This window comes from Phaseolus vulgaris, chromosome 7, assembly GCF_000499845.2.
Source record: "Phaseolus vulgaris cultivar G19833 chromosome 7, P. vulgaris v2.0, whole genome shotgun sequence".
Lineage (NCBI taxonomy): Eukaryota > Viridiplantae > Streptophyta > Magnoliopsida > Fabales > Fabaceae > Phaseolus > Phaseolus vulgaris.
Window position 1 is genome coordinate 8,514,436 of NC_023753.2, and position 14,219 is coordinate 8,528,654.

A 14,219-nucleotide genomic window follows, 5' to 3' on the forward strand; every position below is an offset into this window, starting at 1 on the left:
ATTTTCAAATGCAGATCCATGGAAACATTTAATGAATCAAACAACTACAACTTGTTGCACTACAACACTTTACACGAGAAATAAACATTTACAAGAAAACAAACAAAATTTACATAATTTAAATATAAAACACCCAAAAATTTGATAACAATTGATAATACAATATAACCATAATCATACAACAAAAATAAATGAATAATCTATTTTATATTTAAATTATATAAAATAAAAGATTCACAAATAATACACATGGGTATGTATTTATTGATGAACTTTTAAAGCATAAAAATTAAGCAATAATGTAAAGACTTTATGTGCATGCAGATTACACCCTATGAAAATAGAGAAAACCTCTTCAAATATTTTGATATCCATTTTCTATGAGAGGAGGATAAAAAAGTGATAACTCCATGTCCAAAATGTAAAATTACTCTTATAATGTTTTGAAGAAAAACAACTAGACAATCAAAACTAATTAAAAAATCACAGTACATTTTATTTCTAAAATATATAATAACACTTGTCATTTCTTAGTTAAGAAAGTTACAATGTGCTCTATTTTTAAACGTATAACAACATTTGTTATTTGTTAACAAATTAATAAAAAAATCATAATAAAATTTGTAACAACATTTACTATTTTCTATTGTTAACAAATTAATTAGAAAATCTCAATATAATTTATAATATACATATATATATATAAATAAATTTGTTTTTTAACACATATTTATGATATTTTAAGTGCTACTAAAAATATACATATATTCTATTTAAAATTAATAATCATTCGATCATATTAAATTTTCTAATTTAATAATTAAATATTAATTCTCTAATACATTATTCAAGGTAGACATTTAGCTATACTTTTCATATCTTGTTATTTAAATATAAATATAAATAATTAAAAATCTATTGATCTTCATTCATCATGAAAATAAGAAGAATAAGAGTATACAATGAAAAACTCTTAAGTATAAATTATATTGTTTTTTTACGTTTAAAAAAATAACACATGTATGATTTCTCTCCATTTCTAAGAGGCAACAATATATGGACAATTAACTAATTAATAGAAGAATTGATCCTAAAAATAATTTTAAGGAGATCATATTGGCACCCCCTTTACATCATGATAGGGTTTGGGGCTCTATGAACTTAACTATGATTAGAATATATGCTTACATATGAGCATTCAAAATCTTCCTTTGCACATCACCATGGAATTTATTGTGAAGTACAACTAGAAGGGACTACAAAATCACATATATCCCATTTTCTTTGTTTTTTCTTTACCCTTAATAAACATATGAAGTAGCTAGGACCCCGGAAAACAAGGGAACCCTACACACTCCATATACATCCATTCTCTAGCTAGGGTTTTTAGCCTATTGCATTTATGAGCTACTATAAAAATGCTTATTATATATACTTTAATGGATAAAAAATTTATTTTTTTACGCATATATTTTTAAATACAAAAGCTCATAAAATAATAGATTCTTGTTCCCTGTGTAGTTTCAGTGCAGAGTGCAGAAGCCTAGGTTTAATGGATTCATCATGTCCTATCGGGATATGCCACATAACTTAATAAATAAAACTTTCATAAACTAAACTAATTATATATACACCATTATGAATCACAATTCAAATAAAGTTTTGTTTGTAAAATTGAAACTACTTTTTGTATTCGTAGTTGTTGTACATAGCGGCGCATTAAAGTATTCGAATATTTTTCAAGTGACTCTTAGTTGCAGGGTCAAATTATTTTTTCCCTAAATTATTTATTGTCTTTGATCATCGTTATTTAAATTGGCGTAGCCCCAAAAGGGCGAAAAGAAGACGTAATTATGATGTACATTAAATATGAAGATCTTGGTTTACAATATACGTTAAAAGAGGTACGCACACACTAACATTTTTTCACGAATAACTCAACCATTGAGTCAATCATATGCTTTTACCTTAAGAAATGCAAAAGGGTGCTTTGGCTACTTTGACAGCAACGTTTTTGTAATGGATAATATGGTCTCATGCAATCTTACATTTTGCATAAGTTTTGAAACATTAATTACTTTCCAACATATTGTTTCAACTTTTGGTAGGTTACCAAAGAAAAAAAACGATATTTATTCTCTTTTTAAAAGTTTTTGTATTTTCTCTATCTTGTTATACTCTTAACCTAATTGATAATAGTATAATATATTTAATTTACTAAATTTGATTTAATGCGTTTTTGTTTGGTGTGCACATTTATAACATCGTGAAAGATCTATGATAATATTTTCTATCGTGATTACATTAGTCATATTGTGTTAATGAATATTTGTTGAATCTATAAAAACCATGTCAACTACCTCACTTTACGAATATTTATGATACATATTTTTTTTTTAATAGATTTGAGTGTAAAAAAGAGAGATAAAAATAAAAAACAAATGATAAATCTACCATATAATAAAAAATAAAATAATAAAGAAAGAAACAAGTGAGAATGAAATGAACAAGAAAATAAATATATAATCATATTACTTAATTATTACTTGAATTACTTATCATTATTCTAATTATTACTTTTGAATTACTTATTATTATTCCAATTAGTGAATATACAAGAAGAACTTATAAGTTTTAAAAATATTTAAAATGTTTTTTTTTTAATTTTAAGATTAAAAATATAAGTTTAAATATTTTTCGTTTTGATAAAATTAGTTAAACATATTTTTTTAATGATATTTGATGACATCAAGGATCATAGTATTATTCTAATGAAAGTACTGGTGTTGAAGGTTAGTGATAAAGTGATAATAATGATAATTATTTTAATTAAATTATTAATTAACATAACTGAAACAGTGTTCAACCCACATAAACCCAAGCCTAATAGTGCCGCTTAATTAATTAAGAAAATATATGAAAACAGGAAATTCCTTAGAAGATAAACAAAGTTCTTAATTATATATAGGAAAAATAAATAAACAAATAATTGCATTATGAGGTATGATGTAGAGAACAATAATGATTTATATAAAATAGAATGAGGAATAGAATGAACTTTTAGTGTGCCAAACTTTATTATTATTATTTTTATGATGGTAATAAACAAGAAAGAAAAAGTTATACTATAGATAAATTGATTAAAAAAAAATATCATGTGATGTGATGATAGATGATTTTTAAAATATGAGGTATCAACCTAATTGAGATGTTAAGTTTCATAGTTATGTCTAACATGATTGTTTTTTATAAAAAAAATCAATGATTTAAATTTGGATAAAATGAAGTATTCTTATAAGGTTGAATTTTCTTTATCAAGTTATCTGTTTAGGGTTTGATCTCAAGTGATTCATTCCGATCTCTCGATTCCTCGATTAATTGGGAGTACCTACAAAGACATTATGATGCTCAAGTTAGCAAGATTACATGTGTTATAGTTGAAACAATCATTACCTTCTACTACTACAAGAAAAATCCATTTTAGCTACCAACAAAAAGTGAGGGTTATAAAAACGAAGTCACTAGCATAGGTGAAGTCTACTCAAGTTGAACACAAAAATAAATGTTAAATATTGTGTGCACAATAGAGACCTTTAACTCACACTAAAAATTATTAAAATAATAATAATAAGTTAGCGTATATAATGAAGACAAAAAGTAAATGCAAGTTAATATTTTATTACATTTAGCATAAGTCTAGGCGACACTAAGATGACATGGACGTTTATTGTCACTTTTAGCCCACACTAAGTTAATTATTGTTGGAGATCTTACATAAACTAAACATTAAGACATTTCATAGTATATAAATGAGTGCAAACCTCACCTTATAAGCCGATTTTATGAAGTTTAGTTAGGCTTAAAGTCCACTTCTTAATATGGTATCAGAGTCCTTTCGAGCCTATCTTAGTTTTGTTGGTTTTATCAGGCGATCCGCTATCAGGTCGTTATCAAACCACCCATATTATAGTCACACTAGAAATTAAGACATTTCATAGTATATAAGTAAGTGCAAACCTCACTGGTTTTATGAGGTTAAAGTTAGACTTAAAGTTCACTTCTTAATAATTATTTAATTTTATATCCATTTTAGTGTCTTCCAACTTTACACTATAGTTAAATAATATATTTTTCTTTAGGTAAACTTAGTCAACACTACCTTGTAAATTTGTGCCCCCTGAAGACTGTCTCTAATGCACCAAAAGATTAGTTTCCATTTCTATTGGAACACTAAGCCCACACTAACTTCATATAGCGTATCTCTTTTATTTTTTGCATCGCTTTTTTTGAAAACTCTACCATCATTATTTCTTTTAGTGTATCTTCGAAGCATTAACCTAATTATAATTTTCCTATCGAACTTTTTCTTGTCAGAAGAATTATCTCAAATTCATAAAAGTCTAATGCTTCCTTAACTTTACTTAAAGAGTGATTAATCATTTAATTATAATTAATCTTAATTTGTTTTATCTTGTAGGGAAGCAATCCTTAATGTATTTGACCCAGTTCTATTGAGTCATATATGAGCAGTGCGCCGAATGTTGGGCAGTACATGAAATTAAAAAAATAATTGTAAATAAAAGAAAAACTAACACAATTAATTTTTTAAAAAGGTTACAGAATAAAAGATTTAATATTTTTATTTTTTTTGTATTCTGGCTCAGTTTAAGAATTTGGCATGTTATGTTATGAAGCTCTGTAGTCGTGGCCGGTGGTGCAACCGCACTGGTTATCTGAGAATCATAGTTACCATTCCAAAAGGTTCCCAATTCTAAAATTTTGCGACATTTATGAGAGACAAGCCTCGTGCAGCTGAAATATAAGAAAACAGTGAAAACCTAAAGCTAAAATAAAAACCCTAATCGTTACCTGTGCCCTAATTTATTCCAAAACCCCTCTCTGTCATGTGACATACAATTTTCTTTTGCTCCACTCCCAAAACAAACCCACCTCCTTCTCCTCGGTAACCAAATCACTCTACCCTTTCTTAATTCAATCTTCAAAACACTAATCACTCACACTTACAAACAAAAAGTAAAACTTACAAAATTTACACTACCAATTTCACCCCTCCCACGTAGGAATTCCTCTATAACTACGCTACCTTACCCTCCATGTCTTTTAAATAACAAGTGTTACTTGCTTAAAACCAAGACCACGTTTAATGATGCTTGGTTTATGCAAAGAAAAAGACATTGAAGTTGTTTTGCCTACTCTACTCTTTTAACCTTTCACAATCTCCTAAGTTCCCTCACTCATCAAAGTGCTCTTTCTGTTCCCAAGAAGCCAATCTTACTGTGTGTGCCATGCCAACGCCATGGACACATTTGCACATAAACACACAGCTCTGAATCTCTTGCATTGTCCCAATCCGAGCCCTTACCAGCAGGATTGAGATAGAGGGAACTTATCCACAATCCCTAATTTTGTCACATTGATGTAATGCAAGTACTGTTTTGCATTTCATATAAAACCTTGATAAATTCATGCAGGTCTACATAGGGGCCTTTTGTCCTTTTAGGCATCACTTCTTTACTCCAAGGTTGCTCTCATAGTCACAAGCCTCACAGTTTTTCACTCTAATTTTTTTAATGTACTGAAAAACCTTTTGTACATTCAATTTTAAGTCACAAACCTCTCTGCTTAAATTCATTATCATTAACGAATACAGATTCAATTTTAAGTCATGTGAATAGAGATGAATTTAATTGGAACATTGACACTGTTGAAAGTGTATCCAAATTACATTTAATAGATATTTGGCATGCAATTTTATGAATTAAATTACTGAAATTTACAGGTTGTGTAGTTACAGGATTCATCAATGTTGTGAGAATTTTGGTCTGTTTAATAAGTCAGTCACTACAGCAGGTTCAAGAACAAACAGGGAAGCCCCACTCCTCCCTAAATAGTAAGATAATGAAAGGGCGAGGGAGTGTCAGTGAGTGATAGGAGAACAATTTGATTTTTTGTAAACTGTCAATGTCCCAATTCACAAACTACATATTCATATTCTACATAATGGAGGGCTAATTTGGTACATGTACACAACAATGAATACAGCCAAAACAATGAAATTAAAACTACACTAACTACTATTTAAATGTAAAAGATATATTGAAAGGGGAGGTTTTCAAAGTGCATTGAACTCAAAAAAGCTCAGCCACCGCACTACACCGCTGAGGTATTCTCCTTTGTTATTATTACCTGTAAGCAGTCACGCGAATCATGGAAACCAAGAACGGTGGATGCACCACAAGTGCCAGAACTTAGATGGCCATGCCACCATTCCCACACCATTTGCATAGCATCAGAAATGCTGGAACCGCAGCATAGTAAACAATAAGCATCATCAGAAGCCTAGCTTTGATTCTACCATTTGGTAGTAGTGAGAGCAGAGCCACTTTTTGGGGTAAGAGGGAAATAGATTGCTTTCTTCACTGTCTATCTTAGCTATACAATCTTCCTAAAGATAATGATGCAGTCTCTTTTGTTTCACATGCTAGTATTGAAAATGTTAGTGTGAAACTTAAGCAATAGAGACCCTCTTTCACATGCACTTGGTCTCCTAGAGTGGACTTTTTTTCAGCTTCAGCTTCACCAATCACCATTATTCAACAGCTGGAAGACTGACGTGGTGACCCTATAACCCACACTCCATTAGACCAAGTTCTTAATCTCCAAAACCAAGCCATTTTCGCAGTCCAAATGGAAAACATTGTTTCCCGGAGTGTTACCACTTTGTTATTTTCCATGATATTTTTCTGCCTCACCCTGACAAAGATAAGAGTCACTTGTCTCTCACCAGATGGACAAGCCCTTCTTTCTCTTCTTCCTGCAGCAGGTCCTGCTGCAAAATCATCACCTGTTCTCTCCTCATGGAAGCCATCAAGCTCAACACCATGTTCATGGAAAGGTATCACTTGCTCCCCTCAAGGTAGAGTAATCTCCCTCTCTATTCCAGATACTTTTCTCAACCTCTCCTCTTTACCTCCTCAGCTATCCTCTTTATCAATGCTGCAACTTCTCAATCTCTCTTCCACCAATGTCTCTGGCTCCATTCCACCCTCTTTTGGTCAACTTTCCCATCTTCAGCTACTTGACCTCTCCTCAAACTCTCTCACTGGACCCATACCTGCTGAACTTGGAAGCCTCTCTTTACTTCAATTCCTTTTCTTGAACTCCAACAGACTGACAGGAAGCATTCCTCAACATCTTTCTAATCTTACTTTACTTGAAGTTCTCTGCCTCCAAGACAATCTTCTCAACGGCTCAATCCCATCACAGTTAGGCTCTTTGACATCTCTGCAGCAGTTTCGGATAGGGGGCAATCCATATCTCACTGGACAAATCCCTTCACATTTAGGCCTACTTACCAACCTCACCACTTTTGGTGCAGCTGCCACGGGACTTTCCGGTGCCATTCCATCTACATTTGGCAACTTGATCAATCTACAGACTCTAGCACTTTATGATACTGAAATTTCTGGTTCAATGCCACCAGAACTTGGGTTGTGTTCTGAGCTGAGAAATCTGTATCTGCACATGAATAAGCTCACCGGCTCTATCCCTCCACAATTGAGCAAGTTGCAAAAACTCACTAGCTTGCTACTTTGGGGCAATGCCTTAACTGGTCCAATCCCAGCAGAGCTTTCCAACTGTTCATCACTTGTTATATTTGATGTCTCTTCTAATGACCTCTCTGGTGAAATACCGGGGGACTTTGGGAAGCTCGTGGTTCTGGAGCAGCTTCATCTATCAGATAATTCACTCACAGGTAAAATACCATGGCAGTTGAGCAACTGTACCAGCCTTTCCACTGTTCAGCTGGACAAGAATCAGTTATCAGGTACTATTCCCTGGGAGTTAGGCAAATTAACGGTTCTACAGAGCTTTTTCTTATGGGGTAATCTAGTGTCTGGAACTATACCATCATCTTTTGGAAACTGCTCAGAACTCTATGCACTTGATCTTTCAAGGAATAACCTAACAGGTTCTTTACCAGAAGAGATTTTCGGCTTGAAGAAGCTGAGTAAGCTTCTGCTTCTGGGAAATTCATTAACAGGAAGATTGCCACCAAGTGTTGCAAATTGCCAGTCTTTGGTGAGGTTGAGGGTTGGAGAGAACCAGCTTTCAGGCCAGATTCCTAAAGAGATAGGTCAATTGCAGAATTTGGTGTTTCTTGACCTGTACATGAATCATTTCTCTGGAAGCATACCAGTGGAGGTTGCTAATATTACAGTTCTTGAGCTGTTAGATGTGCACAACAACTACCTCACTGGGGAAATTCCATCTGTGATTGGGGAGCTTGAAAATTTGGAGCAGCTTGATCTCAGTAGAAACAGTTTGACGGGAAAAATTCCTTGGAGCTTCGGAAACTTCAGCTATTTAAACAAGCTCATCCTCAATAATAACTTACTGACAGGATCAATCCCAAAATCCATTAGAAATTTGCAGAAGTTAACTCTTCTGGATTTGAGTTACAACAGTCTCTCTGGTGGCATACCCCCTGAGATTGGTCATGTTACAAGCTTAACCATCAGTTTGGACTTGAGCTCCAATTCATTTACAGGAGAAATCCCAGAATCAGTGTCTGCTTTGACACAGTTACAATCACTTGATCTTTCTCATAACATGCTTTATGGAGAAATCAAGGTTCTGGGGTCTCTGACTAGCCTCACCTCTCTCAATATCTCCTACAACAACTTCTCAGGTCCTATCCCAGTAACTCCATTCTTCAGAACTCTATCCTTCAATTCATATATTCAGAACCCTGAGCTTTGTCAGTCCATTGATGGGGCTACCTGTTCTTCTAGTCTGATTCGAAAAAATGGTCTACAATCTGCAAAAACCATTGCTATGATCACAGTCATTCTAGCCTCTGTTACTATAATTCTAATTGCATCCTGGATTCTAGTGACTCGTAATCATGTATACAAGGTTGAAAAAACATTGGGAGCATCAACTTCCGCATCAGGAGCTGAGGATTTCTCTTATCCTTGGACTTTCATCCCATTTCAGAAAGTAAACTTCAGCATCGATAATATCTTGGATTGCTTGAAGGATGAAAATGTGATTGGAAAGGGCTGCTCAGGTGTTGTGTACAAGGCAGAGATGCCAAATGGGGAGTTGATTGCCGTAAAGAAGCTTTGGAAAGCAAGCAAAGCAGATGAAATACTGGATTCTTTTGCTGCAGAGATACAGATTCTTGGATACATTCGGCATAGGAACATAGTGAGGCTCATAGGTTATTGTTCTAACAGGAGTGTTAATCTTCTTCTTTATAAGTACATCCCAAATGGAAATCTGCGACAACTTTTACAAGGGAACAGGAACTTAGACTGGGAAACAAGATACAAGATTGCAGTTGGATCAGCTCAAGGTTTAGCTTACCTTCATCATGATTGCGTCCCTACAATTCTCCATAGAGATGTCAAGTGCAATAACATACTTCTAGACTCCAAATTTGAGGCATATCTGGCAGATTTTGGTCTTGCAAAGCTAATGCATTCGCCAAATTATCATCATGCAATGTCCAGAGTTGCCGGTTCCTACGGTTATATTGCCCCAGGCAAGTCCGCTTAGCTTTCTTTACTTTTTTTGAACCTTTCTTACATCCTTTACATAATTGACAAAATCAATGCCCTTAATTTGTTATTTAGTGCTATTGGTTTAATGTACAAACAATGTGCATACATTGAGGAGATCCATAGTACAAACAATGTGCACACATTCAATTCAAGCCCAGGAATTAGTGGAGATCCATATTTGGTCATTCAGTACTATTGGTTTAAAACTAACCATGTTTTATCGCTAACGCAGAATATGGCTACTCCATGAACATAACAGAGAAGAGTGATGTCTATAGTTATGGGGTGGTTTTGCTAGAGATACTAAGTGGTCGCAGTGCTGTTGAATCTCATGTTGGAGATGGCCAACACATAGTGGAATGGGTGAAGAGGAAGATGGGAAGCTTTGAACCGGCTGTATCAATACTAGACACAAAGCTGCAAGGTCTACCAGATCAAATGGTGCAAGAGATGCTTCAAACACTTGGAATTGCTATGTTTTGTGTGAACTCTTCCCCATCGGAGCGCCCCACAATGAAAGAAGTGGTTGCACTACTAATGGAAGTGAAGAGCCAACCTGAGGAGATGGGCAAGACCTCTCAACCTCTAATAAAACAGTCCTTAAATCAAAGTTGATTCCACCCCTTTATTTTTTCTTTATTTCTTTTACTTCTAAACTCCAATGGTTAGTGATTGATTTTCATCTCTTCCAAGATGAAAACAAGGATGCTGCTAACGTGGAAATTTGAGAGTAGGGAGCTAGAGAGGAACTAATGTTTCGCTGAAACGGCTACTGTTGTACAGTTTTAGAAATACAGATGTCAGTTATCCACATCATGTGATTGTGAAGCAGTAATATTTGTGTTTCGACACCATTTACTACTGAATAATTATGATTTACATGCCATCTTTTCAAGTTTCTTATCCATGTTATTATGATTTGCTGAAGCCTGTATAGTTGGCTGCGTGGACTTCACATGGTACAGAAAATTTGTCACTTATGCTTGTTGAATGGTACCAGTTTATCTGCTTGAAATTCTGCTGATATTTTCTTCCATAAATTGGTTTAAGGTAGGAACCAAAAGTAATACATAAATTTGAGCAAAACACCCTTTCCAAATTTTGTAATTCACTTTAATGTTTTTCGTTGCAGAACGACAGTAAAATATAACTAAAATGAATGAATTTTTTACAAAGTTGAGAATTATAGGAGAAAGTTATAGAGTTATAAAGCTTCCAATCTTAAGAAAGTACAAGGTTTTTACTTTTATTTAAGTGGCGAATAGCCTCGTTTCCATTAGGCACTGTTTCAAGTTCTTGTAAACAAAGAAATCAAGCACTTGGAACTTAACCGAATTTATCTGCCTCCACTATGTGCATGGTGCATGTCAGTTCCAACGTTCCAACACCAAAAAATTAAATACACACCCATTTATTTATTTTAAAAAAATATTTTAGATCAGATTCTGATTCTATGTAAATAATTTCTTTGGCGACATTAGTTTTCACATCAACAAAAGGGTACAAGAGACGAGAGAGAGCCGAAAGGTGTGAGGTGACCTGATAGGAAAACTCGGAACCTTATGGCCCATTAGCCTGGAAGTTTCCTTGAACAATAATAGTGGCTATAGACAAAGCGCATGCTTTTCTGCAGAGAAAATTAATGCTTCAATCATGAAAGAACTGATTTTTTAAAGTTTACACATCATGCCATCGCATTTGTTGAATTTCATTCAATTATTGCTCAATGTTGAAAGAAGTACTTCTTGTTTAAATTAAATTTAGAGAAAGCTGAGATCAGACAGTTTATATATAAAAAAAATGTAAGATTTAATGTTAGTAACCGATCCAAGATGACCCAAATGACAAGTTTATAGTGATTTATTTTCTTTAATGAAGTACTTTTCCAATGGTGAACAAGTGATAGCTGTAAAGATTTCGATGCTCATATTAGAAGTGATTTTAACAAAAGAACATTATCATGAATGTAAGTGGAGTCTTGATATTTATCATGGACGAGACCCAAAGGCCTTCAATGGCTTGAGACATCTTGGAGTTGGAATGGTTATCATATCATCAAGTAGGGAGTAGAATAATAGAAGCCTTATTTTTTACTTTGGAGAATCATACTTTTAGGATTAGGCCTTACTCTGAAACAGTAACATATTTTGTTTATCATAAATTCTAACCAGAACTTGTTCATTAATTTTTCAGTTAATATTTGTAGAACATGCATGCACCATTGAATTTTAAGAATGTCACAGGCTTACATTACAGAGGCAGGAGCCATATGGGGAGGCTTAGGTGTGGGGGCCAAGATAGCAGCGTGTAAGGAGACAAAAGGAAACAAAGTCTTGCTTCCCCTCCTTCTTCCATATGTTATCAGACACTACATTGCGCGTTGATTTGTCAGACAATGTTCGTCAAAAGGCAGAATCGTCATGCTCATCAGTTTCCTCTGCGAGTCTCCCTTCTTCATTTTATATTTTATTCATCCCCTCCAAGGACCTCCATCATTTTTGTAGGATAGCAAATTTTGTCAACAGTAAAAAGGTGTTATTTTAGAATTTTTTTCTGTTTTACTCTTCAAGAATACAACACTATTATTTGAAATTGTGTCTCGGCTGGTTTATTTGGATTGTTCTCTAAGACTGTTTTTGGGTTGAGTATTCATTGTATTCGTCATCAGTAATGTAACCTGATATGGTCCTGAATTTGGCCCGTGACTGTTGGAAATTAATCATGTTCCTTCTAAAATGTTTTCATTCATGAGCTTGGGACTATCTGTCAATTTTCTTGTAAGGATAATTTCCCATGCTAATCTTAAACTTATCAAGAAGTTGGCATGTCTTGAGTCTTCAACATTTGTTCCTTCATGCTTAGACCATACAGTAACTGTATTTAAAAAATACTGACTTAAGAAATGGATTCTTGACACAAGGGATTACATTCCATTTTTTATACCTTCATTCTCTATCAGTGGAACTGCGATGATGACAGAAATCTCGTCTTGATTTTCTGATTCGACAATCCTTTCCGTAATATTTCCTCCTAAGTTGTAGTTTAAAAGAAATATCTATAGTTCTATTACAATATTTTAACCTTCTCATTTCAGATTAGCATCACGTGGTCACTACCGAATTCATTATCTTTTGAATGACACAAGTATATCCGTTCTTATATTTTCCATTTTCTGCTAATATATATATATATATATATATATATATATATATATATATATATATATATATAGGAGTCAATTCTCTCCTTTTATTTGCTGAACGGTTATGTAATACTTTGATTGGATATTTTTAAATTCGTGTGAGTTCATACTTATGATTTTCGTACTGAATAACACTCTTAAAAAAATGCACCTTTAGAATCATCAATGTACATCATCTTGTACTCTGTCACATCACACAATTCCAGAAAACAACGAGATCAACCTTACTGCCAGTCCAAGGCCAGATTTGTAGACATTTAATGACTCACCATCTGGCACCTTTTACCCAGAGATAAGGGAGCCAATGAATAACTCTGGCTATAGAAATTATAACTATTCCCAGAGAATTATCTTCTTCATCCTAATATTGTTACTCTATTGGAATTTCTGCTAACTTAGAGTTTTGAAGGTTCTACGGGGGACATGGCCTCCATCCATCATGCTCAACAAAGTTGCAGTCTACTAGAGAAACCTACACATTCGAGCGCGGGCCTGGTATTCTGAGCCGCCACAGGTTAGATGAACATTTTTTGCATAAATTTTTCTACATCGAGAATTTTCTGGTTTATTTGAATCCAAAAACTAGACCTATAAAATAGTTATTTAAAGTGAATGGATCACATGCAACAAAAGGGGCTCCTGTAGAGCAGCTATTGTGAAATGGTTCACATATAAATTGAATACGTATTTATTTTTTAATTTAGACCATGGGAGACAATTTTATTTAAGTTGATCATAAATATTCATAACATCCAAGGATTAGCTCTCAAGTTTCCCAGCAAAAAAATCAATTTACACACTAGGCTCAAACAAATAATCGAAGTAAAAAATAAATCAAAAAAATAGTTTTCAGATTAGGATATTATTTATTTTCTACAAGGATTATGTCTTGCAATAGAAACAAAGCTAACTCAGAAAGAAGGAAAGGGTATCGACACTGCAAACAGTGGCAATGCTACTACTGTGGCGCAAAGTCTTGTCAAGATCAGTATCTCTTACTTCTAACATGACTTACTAAACATCTTGCTTTCTTCGCATTATTAGCCATCAAACACATCAAATTACGCCAAAGAAAAAGTTGACAACCACCAATTATCCATAATTTAAGTCAGTTGAATTAGCATTGCCATAATCAACCGAAATCAGATACAAGAACTCCTTTAGCCATAAAGCCTATCTGTAGTAAGCAGCCGTGGTTTATTCACTTTATTGCTTTAGGGAATGGCAACGCAAGTGGGATTAAGATTTCATGCAAGTCACACTTGTCTTTCTTTATAACCTTATAAAGGGTGCAGAGATGTCTGAGTTAAGCTATGCCTATAAGAATAGCACCAGACTAACAACTTCTTCATATAAATACAATTCGTTCAGACCCACTGTCTGTATAACTTTAATATGGTAATCATCACATTGAATCAGTTATGTAG

At 33.7% G+C, this 14,219-nt stretch overlaps 1 protein-coding gene across 1 annotated transcript; it reads left to right on the forward strand.

The window, feature by feature from the left end:
• The first annotated feature begins 6,129 nt into the window (after window positions 1–6,129).
• Window positions 6,130–10,476, forward strand: LOC137828722 (LRR receptor-like serine/threonine-protein kinase RGI5). The gene is made up of 2 exons (XM_068635406.1): window positions 6,130–9,571; window positions 9,823–10,476. Exons 1-2 carry the CDS (start codon window positions 6,709–6,711, stop codon window positions 10,203–10,205), a joined length of 3,246 nt encoding a protein of 1,081 aa, XP_068491507.1. The 5' UTR covers window positions 6,130–6,708; the 3' UTR covers window positions 10,206–10,476.
• Window positions 10,477–14,219: the final 3,743 nt, after the last annotated feature.